Here is a 17,033-nt window from a genome sequence, read left to right on the forward strand (position 1 = left end):
TGCCTCCGTCTCCGGCGTCCAGCTCTTTAATCTAGAGCTATGCTGGAGCCCGGGCGGCACCGGGCCGGGTGGGGGCCGCGGCGGCCGGGGCGCGCGCGGGCCGTGGGGCTCAGTTGTGCTGCTGTTCTCTCCGCAGGGACAGCGGCTCCCGGCTGGCGGCGGCGCGCTCCCGGGCTGTGAATGCGACTCTCCCTGTGTCCGCGCTCCCCGCCCGCCCGCCCGCCGGGACGTGGTAGGGGATGCCCAGCTCCACTGCGATGGCAGTTGGCGCGCTCTCCAGTTCCCTTCTGGTCACCTGCTGCCTGATGGTGGCTCTTTGCAGTCCGAGCATCCCTCTGGAGAAGCTGGCCCAGGCACCAGAGCAGCCGGGCCAGGAGAAGCGCGAGCACGCGTCTCGGGACGGCCCGGGGCGAGTGAGCGAGCTCGGGCGCGCAGCGAGAGACGAGGGCAGCAGTGCCCGGGACTGGAAGAGCAAGAGCAACCGTGGGTTCTCCAGCCGCGAAGCGTGGAGCAAGCAGAAGCAGGCCTGGGGTGTCCAAGGTGGTGGCGCCAAGGCCGGGGACTTGCAGGTCCGACCTCGCGGGGACACCCCCCAAGGGGAGATCCCGGCCGCAGCCGCCCAGGACGCGATCAGCCGGGAACTCGCGCCTACGCCAGAGCTGCCTGAGGAGTACGCGTACCCAGACTACCGAGGGAAGGGCTGCGTGGACGAGAGTGGCTTCGTGTACGCTATTGGGGAGAAGTTCGCGCCGGGTCCCTCTGCCTGCCCGTGCCTGTGCACCGAGGAGGGGCCGCTGTGCGCACAGCCCGAGTGCCCGAGGCTGCACCCGCGCTGCATCCACGTCGACACGAGCCAGTGCTGCCCGCAGTGCAAGGAGAGGAAGAACTACTGCGAGTTCCGGGGCAAGACCTATCAGACTTTGGAAGAGTTCGTGGTAAGAGGACAGGCGACTTTGCACTTTCCTGGAAGGGGTGAAGCAGTTTTTGTTCTATGGTTCCCTACTATTAAGAGGCAGTTTTTGGTTCTCATGACCCTTTAACAAGACCTCTCTTTTACAGTGTAGAGGTAACACTTCCAAGAGGATATTTGGCCAATCCATATTGAGTGCCTAGATATTCACTATAAAAGGGTTTCATTAGAACGAAGCCCAAGGTAATGAAGGGAACAGCTCCAAAGTACCAACTGTACTTTCAACGTGAATGTATGGCTTCTAAGAAGTACTATAGGTGAAATGCTCAACCTGTTTTCAAACAGGGTAATTTACTATGACACTTGGGATATATTCTTAAACTAACAGCTGATTAACACACACACACACACACACACACACACACACACACGCCATTTCCCTAAATTATTTGTTCACGGTATCATGCAAATGTTCTAAAAATTAAAAGAAAAAGAAAACATTGGCTAATTAGGCTCCAAATCATACTGGATGGCAAAATCACAAAGTCCAGTTTATAGTTAAAAATGATTTCATTTCAGAAGAGTAGCAGTAATATTCACAGTACTAGTCATGGCCCCAATGTTTCTGTATTGGGCCCCAGGCTATGTTTTTCATATGCATTAGTTTATTTAAATTTCATATACCATGCTAGAAGGTAGATTATTGTCTGTTATCTCCATTTTATAAAGAGGAAACTGAGACACAGAATATTTAAATAACTTGAAGGCAATGAAGCTATTAGAAAGCAGATCCATCAGTTAGAACTCTGCAATGCTACTCCATAGCTCACGCTTTTAACCCTTACCACCTTGAACCAAAAGCCCAGCCCTATTGAGGTGTGGATTTGCTTGGAGGTGCTGCCCAGCACGCATGCGCTGGCCCTGGGTAAACTCTCCTCCGCTAGGGGACTCTGAGAGAACTCAGCAGATGTTCAGCATTTCCAAATTCCTCAAGGTAGATTCAACCCATGACTGGCCCTGGTCTGGGCCCCTTGACTTAACAAGCAACAGATTCTTTTTTTTTTTTTTTTCTCGCCTGCAGAGGGCATACTGGAACCTACAGCCCCTAAAGAGGAGTTTGGAAGGCAGGTAGGGAGGAACTCTTGAGGAATCTGTGAGAGCTGCTGATTCCAGGGCACATTACTGAGTTGTAGCAATGTGTTATCGAGTTGTATAGACATGTAAAGGCAGAAATGACAACACCATAGATAATGTACAAATATGGAATGAGTCCTGGGATTTAGAGTCAGGAAACATGCGTTTCATTCTGGCTTGAACACTAGGCAACTATATTACCAAAACAGAGCACATGTCCCCTCTGGATTTCTTTTCTCACCTCTGTAGTGTGAGGGTCAAGCTATCAGTAAGGCTCATGAACAAAGTATAGTTTCAGACATAAAATATTTAATTACTTACAGTCTTTGGCTTCAGCTCTTTAGAGAAAGACAACTCTGGTGAGAATTTCCCATGAACCATCCCTAAGTGATACATTTCTGAGTCAGGAACTCTTCTCTCCAAATCCCTCCTGTTAGTTGGGAAGTCTGGTGTATACTTCTTCAGATGTTTTGGTCACTACACAAAATATACAGGCAAAAGCATCCATGGGTGCTAAGGAGCCTAAAGAGGTACCTTCCATTTTGCTGTGGGAAAATATCATAGGTACTGGCTCAATAAAACAATTCTCTTATAAGTAGTTGACTTTCATTAAGATAATCAAACTTTTATAAGGTCAAAGATAGGCAACTGTTCTTAAATTAATAACATTTGTTGTTTGCAATATTTAGTGTTCCACAGTTTTTTTCTTATAAAGTTTCCATAAAATAAGCTGAAGAATTACTACCACTTTCATCTAAAGAGCCCAAATACTTCTCAGAGTGGCCGTTCATCCCGGGTAGAAGGAAAAATTGAAACTTGTTTTTTTTTTTTAACTCATGGCCAAGAACAGCCCTAAAGCTGTCTTTGCCTCTGGGGGAAAAGAATCTCTTCTTTGATTTCTGTTTGCAAAAACTGGTAGTCAATACATAGAATGTGTTTTTCAAACTCTGGGGATGGAAGATGATATTGACCAAAGAGGGACTGGAAAGATTACAATCTTATAAAACCAATAAAGCTGTTTTTAGAGTATTAAGTGCATCTTTCATCTTCAAATGACATTTTATTCTTAACTTTCATCTTAGGATCCACACATGCTTGAATGCTGAAAAGTTATTATGAATTTTTAATTATATGCTTTCTGCTTTCTCTTACGTACACTACAGAAAGGTATTTTTTGTATGGTGTCATGTTTTCTCATTTCTGTTAGCATCAGGTAAATTTCTAGGTATTTCTCTTACGTAGTGTGGCTTTGTGCATACCACGTAGTGTCTCTGTTTTTGTTTCCTACAATGTTGAAAGGAAAACCCAGCATTTTGATGACAGGTATGGAAAAGATGAATGCAGAAGGAGGTAGGGCCAGCTGTAAGTCCATGGGGTTCATGGGGTGCAGTAAAGGAGATTTGTTGTGATGCTGAGGCCAGACCAAAGCAATTGGTAACATGCCTGCTCTGGGTATTGTGGGCTTTAGAGAGAGATAAATTGTAGGTCTGCAGTTTGCACAGCACAAAGTATATGGAAAAAGAAAAAGGAAGCATTTTCTATCAGAAGTGCTTTGAGCTACTCTGAAGAAAATGTAATTCAAATGGAGATTGTGGCACAATAAGGTCATACTTGGAACAGTGTTTACCTTGGCACAGAAGGAAGTGAGAGAGAGATGGCGCCTGGCTCTCTTTCTCTGGGAGATGAACAGCCCTGCAATAGTCTATTCTCTACTTCCTGAGAGGAAATCACTACTGATGGAGTCTGGACCCACCTTGACTGTGACTGAAGTGAGGAGCAGATAAAACTCCTGAGCTGCTGTTGCCTATGATGTGCAGGGCATTTGGCCCCAACAATAGTGGCTTCTCCGTAGCTTCCTGGATTTCTGAGTCTTTGGGCACATAAGCTTTCTTGCCACTTTCTGTGCCAAGTATTGTACAGATTCCAAACCTGTCTTCCCTCTTCTTTCTGGATTCTTTTACTCATCAAAACTCCTCTTCCTTTACAGTCTGTTTAATCTCAGCCACATGGGTAGAAAACATCACTGATACAACAAAACGCCATTAAGTTGCTAGTAATAATGAGTGTAGCATCCCCATTCATTAGGGAATGGTTGTAACTTAATTTGTGAGTCCAAAGAAAAATATAGATAGTAGCAGAGTTTTTTTCTCTACTAACTCTTAAGTTGTACCGAATATCTTATTCTTCAACCTGTGCCACCAGACATCCAACTTTGAGGAAGCCTGTTCATTGGTTTATATATGTTTTATAAATAATTCATATCTGTGCTTCCTAGGATATATTGACTTTCTAGGGCTTAAATAACAAAGTACTAAAATCTGGGTGCCTTAAGCAACAGAAACTTATTGCCTCATAGTCCTGAGGGCTAGACGTCTAGGATCAAGGTGTGTACAGGTTTGATTCTTTCTGAGTCCTATTTCCTTGGTTTCCAGGTGGTTTCGGTGTCTCTATCTGTTTTTCCCCCTGGAGATATGTCTGTGTCCATTTTTTTTTTTTTTTTTTTTTTTTTTTGCTAGCACTGGGACTCAGGTTCTTGTGCATGCTAGGCAGGAAGTACTCTACCATTGAGCTGTGGCCCAAACCCAAGCTTCTTCTTCTTCTTTTAAAGTCACCAAAACTAATGGATTGAAGCCAACTCTAATGATCTCTTAATCACCTCTTTAAATAACTTGTCGTATCCCCAAGTGCATTCAGATTCTGGGGTATTTAGGGGATATAATTGCAAAATATGAATTTGAGGGGGACACAATTCTGCCCATAACGTAGGATGTCTGTGACCAGAGTTGACCTTGTAGAAACAGACCCAAGGAGCATTGATTGGGGAAGGATGCACTAGTAAATATGAATAAAAGAAAGAAAGTATTTACAAAGAATGCAGAGATTGAGTGGTAATGAACTCACTGATGAATATAAATACCCAAATGGCCTCCAATGCATATTCAGTTTCTGTGTCTATTCTATTCTTAGTGCTCCTTTTGGAATTCTTATATTACTTATGTGAATAGATCCTTTTATCATAGATACCTAAAAGGTGAAGGAGGGAGGGGGTTATTGAGCAGTTTTACATCTGCCCTTAATGATCACTATTCATTCCACAAGCAAATCAAATTTGAAATTCATTAATAAAAGTACTTCTATTGTGATCAAGAGAATAAGTTGTTCCCGTTATGAGAATTATGGTCTCCTGTTGGATTGTGACGTTTGAACAGGAGTCTACAGCCTTGTTTCAGTGTTTTATAGAATCTAATGAAATCTGTGTTTTCTGAAATAAGGCCTTGTAGGATAACTAAATCATTATGTTCCTTTGTGTTTAGTTGGGGTGGTATCAGTTCAGGGTGTCAGCAATGGTCATCAGAGCTGATCAGAAGCTCTTGATTGAGAATTGTATAAGACTTTGAAAAAAAAGAGAGAATGAATTATTAATAATTGCGGCTTGCTAGACTACCTTTCAAAGCTTGAAAAATGTTGAAAGGTGTTCTGGTGGACAAATTGATCTGGGACCATAGAGAGCCAACTGCTCTCCCATGGCTTCAGTGTCTGACTTGCCATTAACCCCATTGCAAAATCTCATTTCTGGACTTTTATCAATGAAAAATTATTCTCACATGAAATTTGGAACCAAACCCTTCATCTAAATAGATCTCTATTAAAACTTTGAAATTGTGCCAGTAAAGAGAAAGACACAATTAATCATACTTTTCAGTCTTCATATTCTTGTGGCTGATATTGCTGAACCAAAAATAATGTTATTATTATCTACCTTTACAAAGTAAAATGACTCAGTTTGTATTAAGTTTGTGCCCTTTTCTGTGAGACAGTCTAATATATGTGCTGTTGCCACCTCTGATTTTGTTCTGGTTAAGATTTTGCAAATGCTGCCTTTCTACCTAAAGCCATTTAAACAATCACAATTTTTTAAAAAGAAGGAATCCATTTGGCTTGGCTTCTTTGGACTTTTCAATGTGTTTCTAACTCAGGTGGGAGCAACATAATCTTAAAAACTCTTACTTACATGCCTTATGCAATGTTTGATGTATAAATACAGTCTAGCCTTTTCTAATGGTCAGAGGAAGCCAGTATGTATCTAAAATTTATTATGCATTAGCTTATTTTCCTTTGTCAATTTATAGGACAGATTGATGAGCTGGTGGTATTTTCTTTATTTTGAAGGAAAGAAAACTAAGGTTCAAAAAGAGTCGAGTAACTTGATCCTGGTCGCAGAGCTAATAAATGGTAGAGCCAAGATTTGAGTCCTACTCTGTTGAACTCTGACAGTCCTGCTCTTCCAGCTGTTCCACAGTGTCTTCATGACCATATGCTGATGAAGCAGCAGTTTGTGTGTGGCAAAAAGAATGGTATTTAGTATCAGGTACCTGGAAAAAAGAATACTTCCACAGACTTGGAACATCCAGCCCATGTTTCTGTCCAACAGATATTCAGTGGATCTTAGATAAGCTTTATTTATGTGGATTTATATTATATCTGACTCAGGCTATCTAGAATAAAATAAATGTCTACCTACTTCAAAGTATGAAATACTGAGTTGTAATGATAACAAACAAATTTGGTCTTAGGTGTTCCTCAAGGACAATGGGGAAGGATTCCAGTGAGCAGTGTACAAGAATGTGAGATCTGAAGAGGTAGATAGGACCTCAGTGAGATCTGAAGAGGTGAATAGGACCTCAGGGGTGACCAGGCCTATCTCGGGCCAACCTGTGACCCAAGAGTCACATCTGGCCTTAGAAGGTATTCCAAGTGGCCATTATTTACCAGATGAGAGGTTTGTATAAATATGCAGATTGTCTATTTCTTGTGAAAATGGTAATACTCTCTGATGGCAGCCGTGTACCAGAGCTGAGCACTGGAGAGGGCATTTGCTATGGAGCTCTCCACTTAGTGGTCATGTGACTCCCCCTTGAATCTGTTTCTTTGAAGTTTCACCCTAGAAAATAGGAAATACATGTCTTATTCAAATCAGACAGCTAGCTGGTAGGCAAAGGAGGTTTGGGATCTCCAGGTTCAGTGTTATCAAGTCCTGTCCCCTTCACAGATTTCAGAGGGTGAGCTTTGGGGACTTCAAGCACAGGGCATTTAGAGTCTAGAGACGTCAGTATAAAATATCACTCTCCATCATTCTGTGCCTCTGGGAAAAATTTTAGAGCTTCACTGTTCTCATTGTTTTCTGGTGATATAACATAGGTAAAACCTGCATCTCTCTTACATTATAAGAAGCAAATGAGATATACTTAAGAGCAGCTCACTCCGAGATCTGATGTGAACATTTAGGAGAATGTGTATCTGTGAGAAGTGATGACTGTACCCTAGCAGTCTGGGGATCTAGGAGAAATATCTATAGATACCTTCTTCTTCAGCACTGGCTTATTTTTTTTATCTTTTTTTATTATTTTTTTGGTACCAAGGGTTGAACCTAGGGGCACTTAACCACTGAGCCACATCCACAGCCCTTTATAATATTTTTTTTTTATTTTGAGACAGGGTCTCACTAAGTTGCTTAGGGCCTCTCTAAGTTGCTGAAGCTGGCTTAGAATTTGTGATTCTCCTGCCTCAGTCTTCCAAGTCACTGGGATTAGAGGCATGCATCATCATGCCCAGCTCAGTGCTGACATTTGGAGCTAGGTTTCCCCCACAGAGCATTTCCTCTCCAAATCTGGTAAATTCCAACAGAATAAACATTCTTGCACTTATTTGTTCATAATAATTTGAACCATGAGCCAGGCACTGGGCTAGATTCAGGAGACACAAATGGGTGTCTCCAGGAGACAGTCAGGAACACTGGTGTGGGATGTGTTCTGAGGGCCTCGTGGGGAGGCTGTGAGTGGGTATGCAGCTGGGAGCCACTGCCTTGTTTATTACTGTTATTATTGTTATTATTAATAATAGACTCTTCTTGTTGATGGCTCAGTTTTGAATGACAGAGGAGTCCTGGAGCAGATGTTCTAGGGAAAAGAAAAGAGTTTTTCTCAAATATAACAATTGTGAGTTTGAATAAAGGATGTGGCTTTTCGCCCAGGCCTGCATGCCCTGTAACCATCTTCATGGCACTTTTCTGACCACGTAGCTGGAAATCCTCCTTGCTGCTCATCTGCTCCAAGGCTGAGATCCTGCCAGCTGGATCTCACTTCTCATTCTATTTCTGTCAGGCACTGGGGTGCGGCCAGGACATAGACTGCCTTTCGAATCTGTGGAAAAGGATGATGTCAGTCATCTGCCAATGGCCCTGTGGGTTTTCTCAGAAGCACTAGCCACTGGGAAAGCATAAGAATTGAAAATTAAAATGTCCTGTGGCTCTGTGCATTTCCACTTGTGGCAGAAATGATATTGCTTTAAACATATAGAGAGCATTGTTTTCCTGGGACTATGGAAGATGGCCTGAAAATCCCACCTTTGACAAATCCGTGAACTCCTGAATATCTACATTCATCAGCCTTCCATACTATAACAAAATATCTGAGATAATCAACTTACTAAAGAAAAAGAGTTGTTTTGGCTCACAGTTTTAAAAACTCTAGCCCATGATATATTGGCCCCACTGTTTTGGGTCTACTATGGGGTAGTACATCATGATGGGAGCACATGGCTGGGTAAAACCACTCATGTCATAAGCCATAGGAAAAAAAAAAAGAAAGGAAGGAGCCTGGGTCCCACAATCCCCCTTATAGGAGCACCCCCATGACCTAAGGACTTCTCACTAGGCCCCACCCCTTCAAAGTTTTATCACTTCCCAGTATCACCACACTGGGAACCAAACCCTGACCACATGGGCCTTTGAAAGACATTTGCAATCCCAACTATAGCAGTGTGTTTTGAAAAGCACAGCTGAAATAGGAAGAAAGTTAAATAAATTAATTCCTAGAAGGGGCTATTGTAATCCACAGAACAAAGGAGTCCTTGCTGTGGTGGTTGTCTGGAGGCGTCTGTTGGTCCCTGAGGTCTGCGCTCATGGGGCAAGACTGAGGCATATGATGAGTCCAGGGCCCTATGATGAAAGATTCAGATAAATATCTATCTCATATATCCAGTTTCTCTTGAAGAGCCTGTTCTGCAAAAGAAAAGTGTAGGCAAACACCTCTCAACAGGCCTCATCACTGTGCAAAGGGGAAGAAAATGTTTTCTTTGGGTAGTTTTAGTCTCTAGCATACAAATCTGTTATGGGCATGGAAGCCAAATCATGCTTCTCTGTATGACCTACAAAATCCATGTGGAATTTTTTTTTTGAGGGGTGGGGGAGGAGTCTACAGGTATCTGACCTAAGCAAACATTTAGAGGTGGAATACACCCTCCAACCAGGCTGCAAAAAATTCGTACAAACTGCATTCCAGAGAATGTGACCTCAAAACTAAAATTACACTCAAAAAGAAAGGGCCTCAAAAAGTAAGAGTCAGCCAAGATAAAATATGTCATATCAGACTCAGATATTGGAATATAAAATAAGTATATTTAATATAAATAAAGAAATATATGTTGGAATAAAATTCATTGATAAAGAATGGAAATGCATATGGAATACTAGTTAGCTTTGAAGAAAAATCAAATACAACTTGAATAAATGGGTAATAAAAGCATGGGAATCAATTAATGGGAATTAGTGAGAGGAGTACTTAACAGTAGTCTGTTAGATACTGATGAAGAGATAATTTAGTGAACCAGCAGATAGCTCCAAGGAAAGTAGCCAATATGAAAGGCAGGCATATGGCGGAACATAGTAGTGACATATTTCCATACATGGAGGAGAGAATGAGAAATCTAGCATACACCTGGTTAGAATTCTAATGGAGACAGCAGAGTGCATGGGAGAAATCAAGAAGTAAGTGTCCAAGACTTTCTAGTTGAAAGACCAATTGTCTGATTCAGAAAAAACAGTGAATCTAAAGACATTTAAAAAAAAATGTATCATATCTAACCACGTTGTAGTGATACTGCAGAACACCAAAGACGAAAAAAGATGCTCAAAGCTATCAGAGAGAAGACATTACACTAGAATTCTTTTGTCTGGTTAAGGGCTACAGTCACAACACACTAAGATAACATCTTTGAAGAATAAAGAGAAGCAAATGTTAATCTGATTTATATATGCACCAAGGAATCCAAACAAAAGTAATTTTAAGAAATAATAAGCCACCGTGATACATACCTGTAGTTCCAGTTACTCAGGAAGCTGAGGCAGGAGAATCGCTGGAGCCCAGGAGTTTGAGACCAGTGCCTGGGCAACAGAGTGAGACCCTTTACCTCAAAGAAAAAAAAAAAAATTCAGGAGGAAGGAAAATGATCACAAAAGAAGCAAAGTCACAGTTAAGGAGAGAATAAAACCTTTTGTTTACTAAACCGTAGACTAGTGGCTCTTACCCAAGAATAAGGATGCCTGCCTTCTCCCAGGGGACTTTTGCACTTCCTGGAGTTATTTTGATTATCATATGGACGTGAGGATGGAGGATGTTACTGACATCTCCTGGGTAGTGGCCAGATGTGCTTTTGGAGTTCCACAGTATACCAAAGAGTCCTGGACAACCCACACCTGGGTATGGGGTGAAGAACCCCAGTATAGACTGAGTGATGTAAGTCTCCAGGGTCTGTCTTTACCTGGGAGGGGTCGGTTTGTCTTAAACTTTAGTTTGACTTGGGAACTTTAAATAGGACAGGCCAGTAGATAAAGCTTTCAAATGCTCTTGGAAAATAAAAGGTACTAGGGGCTAGCTCAGCTTTAGGGCAAATCAAGATAGAAGTGGACACTTTCAAGGACCCCTCCTGCTTCCCAGGGATGCCTACTCCAGACAACCACCAAGCTCCATTGAACCATGAGCAAATTTTCCTGCCCTTTCTGTCCTAAATGTCAGAATACTTCAAAATGATCTTCCTTTCTAGTTGTCTCTCTGTACTTTTGGGGCACAGGGCTGCAAAGAAATAGTCCTTTCAACCATCCAAAACAGACTGGTCCTTCTGTATTGTATCTTTGTCTTGCTTACATCCACCTTTAAAGCAGTTTATTTTTTATTTTGTTTTGGAATTGTTTGCCTTTTACAAAGATATCTCGGTACTTTTTAGGAGACTTGAAATGAATAAATATGATAAAAAAATGTTTGAAGCAAGTTACCACTCTTATTTGTTAACTATTTTTGTAGTATTAGGACCTGACCTCTCCTCTTGGTAATGTCTAGGGGCACAGTAACCCAGTCAGGGAATCCACTGTGACTGTGGCATTTTGTCCTGTTGGCTGTGGTCAGCAAGTGGCCAGAAGGAAGCTCACATCCCCTTCTCATTTGGGGCAGGCCTGCCCTGAGACCCAATGCAGCCACTTGCTGGTGGTGCAACTTTGTTACACATGCAGAAGTGTCAGAAAAAGGAATCTGACAAGGCTGCTCCTTCCCCTGGGTATGAGGAGCAGGAGAGGTGGCCTGAGGGATAAACTCTGCTCTGGAGTCTGCCTCTCAGTTCTGGGTAACCTCCTGCTGTTGGCAGAGTTCATTTCTGGGCTCTCAGTACCCTCCAGGAAGCCAAGAAAATAAGCTCATCTTGCTTCTGGGTAACAGCGAGGGATGAAGGATACAATTTAATGGTCAGGTCTCAGGGACCATCACACCAGTGTATCTGAGTGCAAAGATGGATTCCTTTCTGGTTGAATGAGCCCTCCAGGCTCCTCTTTACCGGAGCTTAAAACCCCACAGAAAAAGGACTTGATTACCTAGAAAAACTGCTGTGGTGCCCTGCTCTAATTTGAGAGCACTTAGTTCCAGGCAGAGGGATAGGGCCAGGGGTGTGAGCCAGCGGTGTGTCTGCTGCTGGCTGGGCTGAGCTCCAGCTCTTCCTGAGTGACTGGCAGCTGATGTACCCTGAATGAGCTTTAACAAGACAGGCAGACTCTGACATCAGGCCATGCCCACACAGACCACTTTATGGCTGGGAGTCTGATCCCTGTTGCTGGGGCCATACCAGCTGTGGGTAGAATGTCATACCCCTTTGGTCATTGTCATTGCTCCCTGCTTAAGGTGTCTGTTGTTGCTGCCATCTAGAGTGAGGAATGCCAAAAGGGGCAACATAGCTCTTTCCTTCTGATGCGCGCGCGTGTGTGTGTGTGTGTGTGTGTGTGTGTGTTGATAAACACATACTAGTTTCAATGCATTACTTTTTCCTCATTTGCCACAGTCCTCACCACTCCTTATTACTGCATGTAGTTTGTACTTCGTTTACTTACTTGACTGATCCCTGAAAAAATGGATTTGCAGTCTTCAAGAGAGAACCAGTCCCCATGCCACAGTTGTCTTTTAGAAGCCTACTCTTCTCAAGATATTTGATTTTAGGCATTTGTGTGGTAAGTGAAAAGTATCCCCTGATTCATTCTCCCAAGGGTTACTTAGCTTTAATACTTTATTCTCATTCTAAAACAAAAGTGTTTGGATCTTCCTTTTTTTAAAAAAAGAAAAAAAGTGGTTCACCTTTCAGCAAAAGTTAGCAGAAGGACTTCATTTATTCCAGAAGTCCAGAGTAGTTTGTCATATCCAGGTGACATCACCTCCCTTCTCTTAAGGGCTTGATTTAGGAATCTGAGAATGAGCAAATTATCCACTAAAGGAATTCCACAAGTGTCTTGGCATCACCTAGGCCCCCAGATGGGAGGCAAGACCCCTCCCTACCCTAGGTACAGTACGAGATGGATGCACTGAATCTGGTCGCCCACTGCCCTGTGGTCCTTGGTCCCTCCATTCTCTGCACTGGTTTGCGGGACTTAGAGCAGGAGGCCATACACCCAACAAGGCACATTCACCTGCCTCCACTGCAGCAGGATGTTTATTGGTGCATCCATGTAACTATATGTCAGTCATGCCTACAGATTCCAGAATGTTCCTTAGGTCTGCACCACTAGCAGAGAAGAAGGGTTCTTCCTCCTGATTCTCTAAGCTTCTCAGCTCTTTGCCAGCAAATACAAATTCTGTGTAAATACTGCCAACATATCCCCTCTCACGATTGACCTAGCAAGTTCCTGCACGATTCCTGTTAATCTGAGAGAATTATTTAGAAGAGGAATTGGAAGATGTTAGTAGACAAGGGTCTTGCCTCAAGCTAAAGCATAAAGAAGGCCACGCTGTTGGTTGGTGTGTGAGAAGAAAGCTGTGTCACCTCTCTTTGGCAGGCTGGTGTGCTGTGACTCTACCGTGCGGTCCGTGGAGTTGTTTTTTTTTTTGTTGTTGTTGTTGTTTTTTTTTTTTTTTTTTTTCCTGATGCTCAGAAGCTGACAGCTTCTGGGACAGTTCTTAATTAAGTCCCTTTGTGTGCAAATCCATTCTCTGACAGAGCGTGGAAAGGAAAAGAGAATAGCAGCAGCAGCAACAACAACGACAAAAATCTTCTCTGAAGGGCAGAGAAGGCTCTCTGTCACTGGTTTTCTCTTGCTATTTATGTTGGAGGTTAAAGGTGGCCTGTGGATCAGCCTCATTCAATTTTAGACTCACTCCCTTCCCGTGGGAGCAGTGGGCATGTCAGGGAATGTGGAGCCTTTTTTGTGCTGGCCCTGGTGAGCAAAGGGACATGAGACAGCATGGGCACTGGCCAGCCTTTGAGATTGTGGGGCAGGAAAGTACATGGATCAGCTGTGTCCTGCTTCTGGTCAAGTTTGAAGGAAGCATGTGATAATGCCTTGGAATGCTTTGATAAGACAATTTCAGGGAAGGAAAACTGAAGTGGAACTGGGAAGAGATTCGATTCCAGGTGATTGTGGAGAAGAAGGTAGTCACTTCTGGGAATCTTGCAGGTAGTAGAGAGATCAGGGCCCCTCATGGCCCAGGATGCATGTGGATTCTGAGCACTCGGTAATGAAGATGTTTATACTGGTGGCTGGGTTCTGTGACCAGACCAGTGTTCAGGTGTCCATCCTGTCTTGGCAATACACCAGACCTGTGGGTATTTTCACTCTATAAAAGTGGAGTCAAAAGGCATCACTTCTGCCCTTTCCTCCAGCTCTGAATTAATACAATTATTCCAGATTCTCAGAAGCTAATAAGATGTCGTTTTTTGCATAGAAGGGGACTTGGTGACTTGTCTTCTGTGTGCATCTTGCTAAGAGTGTGAGCTGGACACAGGTTTGATGGATTGAGAATCTAGAAAGGACACTTTCGCCACCTGGTGACAAAACTGTGACAATGGCTTTGGGAGGCTGCATGCCCTGGGCCAGGTGGAGAGGCTGCTTTTAGGTTCCTGCCTCTGGCAACTTGTTTCTTAGTCTGAGCTCATCAGAATAATCCACAGCAGAGTCAGAAGGAACCCAACAAAATTCAGATGTGTGAATGTGGAGATAATTTTCTTTAGTTTTAGAACACTTCTTTTAGTTTTGTGACTCCCCACATCTGCAGATGGCTGAAAACATTTATGCTTGGCAATTTTAGCTAAGTCTCTTCCGGGATATCCCAGTCTTTTGGGGTATCAGGAATCTCATTACTTTTGGTAATCACTCAGCATTTCAGGAATTCTCCCCTCTGAACACATCTTTACCTTCTTTTATTTATTCCAAGTGGGAAGAACTCTTATAGTATTACGGTGTTAGGAAGGAAATCTTATTCTGTGCTATCTCCTGCTTCTTGCCCCTGGTAGAATTCAGCCCACAATGCCAGGGTGCTGCTGGTCCTGAACTTTCATGGGGACATTTTTCTAGCTCCCTTAGCTATGGTCACGGGCCTTTTTAGAGCCCCTGGGACTGGGGTCTTTACCCCCTGCAGCTGACTTGTCTCAAGTCCCTCTGTACTACTGGTCCCCAGGGATCTCTGCTATACTCTGCACCCCAGAAGAGGATGGACAGTGCCTGTTAGGTCTTCTTGTTAGTATGTGTCCCATGATAAAATTACACAGAGACCACCATGGGGACAAATGGCAAATGCACTCTGGAGCTTGACTCATGGCCTGATGGTAGACCCCTGGAGGCTTGGTGTGTGCCACCCTCAACCAGGGTCAGCTTTGCATCCTGAGGTGGGGCTTCCCTGTAGGCACTCTCTTGAACAGTTACTATGGGGAGGTGGCCAGTGCCTCACTAGGTGGTTCTTCCTGCCAAGGAGGGGGAAAGTCACCTAAGAAATTAATAATTAATGAAGAACAAAAGACAAAGTCAGAAAGATATTTTCAAAAATTGGAGCCCCTGATAAGTCCAGTCCACAAAGGAGCTGGAGCTAGACAATTAGAAAATGGCTCCTGAGGTTTATTTAAGGGGATCCATCAAAGGCAAGGATAAGTTTTCAGGGTGGGTTCTTGCTTCGTGATGTCTTGCAGTCAGCAGGTTGATTGGCATCTTGGCAGGTCACACCCATCTCGAGAGGCTGTGTGGCTACAGCAAGTCACCCCATCTCTGGTGCAATGTGGGACCTAGCAGAGCTGAATAGGACTCACAATGTGTCTAGGCAATCTTATACAGAGGAAATGTCCACTGGAAGCTCCCAGACATGAGATTTTCTTATTCATTAGGCTGTGATGCTTGATATAGTCCATATACAGCCTCAGATGGCTTTCAACAAGCTACAGTAACTTTTCTTTGGTACACTTCAAAATGTTTGTGTTGGGTACACCTAAAGCCAATTAACATTCCCACCTCTGCAAGTAACCAATAAAATGAGCTCCCTTCTTTCAATCAGGGAGCCAGCCTGGCATCTTCTTGTTGGTGCTGGGTCACCCGTCCTAAACAAGAGCCCAAATAAAAGCCTTTTGCTCATTTGACTTGATTTCACTCCATCACCATTGGGACAAAATTTCTCAGTGTCTGGCATTAAGAACACTGATTCCTCCATGTCTCAGGGGTCCCAGAACCTATCGAAAGCCAACTTTCTCAGAGGTCTACAAGGTCTCCAGAATGTGTCCAGGGGAGTGGAAGACCAGCTTGGACTTCTCAGACTTCACTAAGATTGGGGGATGTTCTCCAACCTCAGGTTGACTCAAGCCTGGGTTAAGGCATTTGAACTCTTGCCTTTGACATTTGCCCTTCTTCCTTCCTGGCTCAAGTCTTCCTTTTCAATACCAAAGATAGCCTGCCTTCCCTGCAGTGCATGCTTTGAATACATCTTCCTTATTTCTGCTCCATGGTTGAACCTCCTTTCTTATTCTTGGTAAGAAAAACCAGCTTAACAAGTACTGAAAAATGACCACTTTCACTCTGGAAAGCTTCACTATTGTAATACTTAAAAACTCAAATGTAAGCAATGAGTTACTTGTTCCAGCTTGTGTCTGCTCTCAAGAAAACTAAGGCATGGCTTCTTTGTATACATAGGGAGGTAGCATGGCTGAAGGGGAAGCACCTCTGAGAAAGGAACATGTGTTGGATATTATTTTGGAATACAGCCAGCCCTCTCTATCTGTGGGTTCTCTGTCTATGGATTCAACTTACTATGGCTTGAAAGTACTGGAGAAAAACTTAAAAGTGTGTACTGAACATGTACAGACTTGTTCATTATTTCCTAGAGATACAATAAAGCAACATTAACATAGCTTTTGCATTGTATTAGGTATTATAAATCATATAGAGATGGTTAAATATCTGCGAGGGCATACATAGGCTATATGCAAATGCTTAGTCATTTTGTATAAGGAACTTGAGCATCTGTGGATTTTGGGATCTACAAGGATCTGTACAAGGATCCTGGAATCAACTCCCTCAGATACTGAGGGAGCTGAGTGCCTAAGCATATAGTGAGCATTATTTAATCATCCCCCTTTTCCAGATAAGGAGACTGAGGAACAAGTTCAAGGTATCTTGTTCAAGGTCACACAGTCAATCAATGGCACAAGTAGGTTGGACCCAGAGTCTGGTTGTCCACTCCTGCCACACACTTTTACACTGCATTAGACACTTTAATTTGCACCCATGTACATAAAGTAGTGTGACCATTGGGATTGTACCCTGCTTTGTTTCTCAGATATCTTCCTCTTTCCCCTTTTTTTGTATGAGAACACTGAGGCTCAGCAAGGTGAAGGGACTGGCCTGAGATGGTGCCTTTTAGCTACA

General features: G+C 43.2%; 1 protein-coding gene across 1 annotated transcript in view; it reads left to right on the plus strand.

Moving 5' to 3' along the window:
* The first annotated feature begins 239 nt into the window (after window positions 1-239).
* Vwc2 (von Willebrand factor C domain containing 2) overlaps window positions 240-17,033 on the plus strand; it is a 155,014-nt gene continuing 138,220 nt past the window's right edge. The window contains exon 1 of the mRNA XM_071608624.1: window positions 240-935. Coding sequence (XP_071464725.1) covers window positions 240-935 — 696 coding nt within the window. The remainder of the gene's footprint in view (window positions 936-17,033) is intronic.

This window comes from Marmota flaviventris, chromosome 1 (assembly GCF_047511675.1).
Source record: "Marmota flaviventris isolate mMarFla1 chromosome 1, mMarFla1.hap1, whole genome shotgun sequence".
In the NCBI taxonomy this organism is placed as follows: domain Eukaryota; kingdom Metazoa; phylum Chordata; class Mammalia; order Rodentia; family Sciuridae; genus Marmota; species Marmota flaviventris.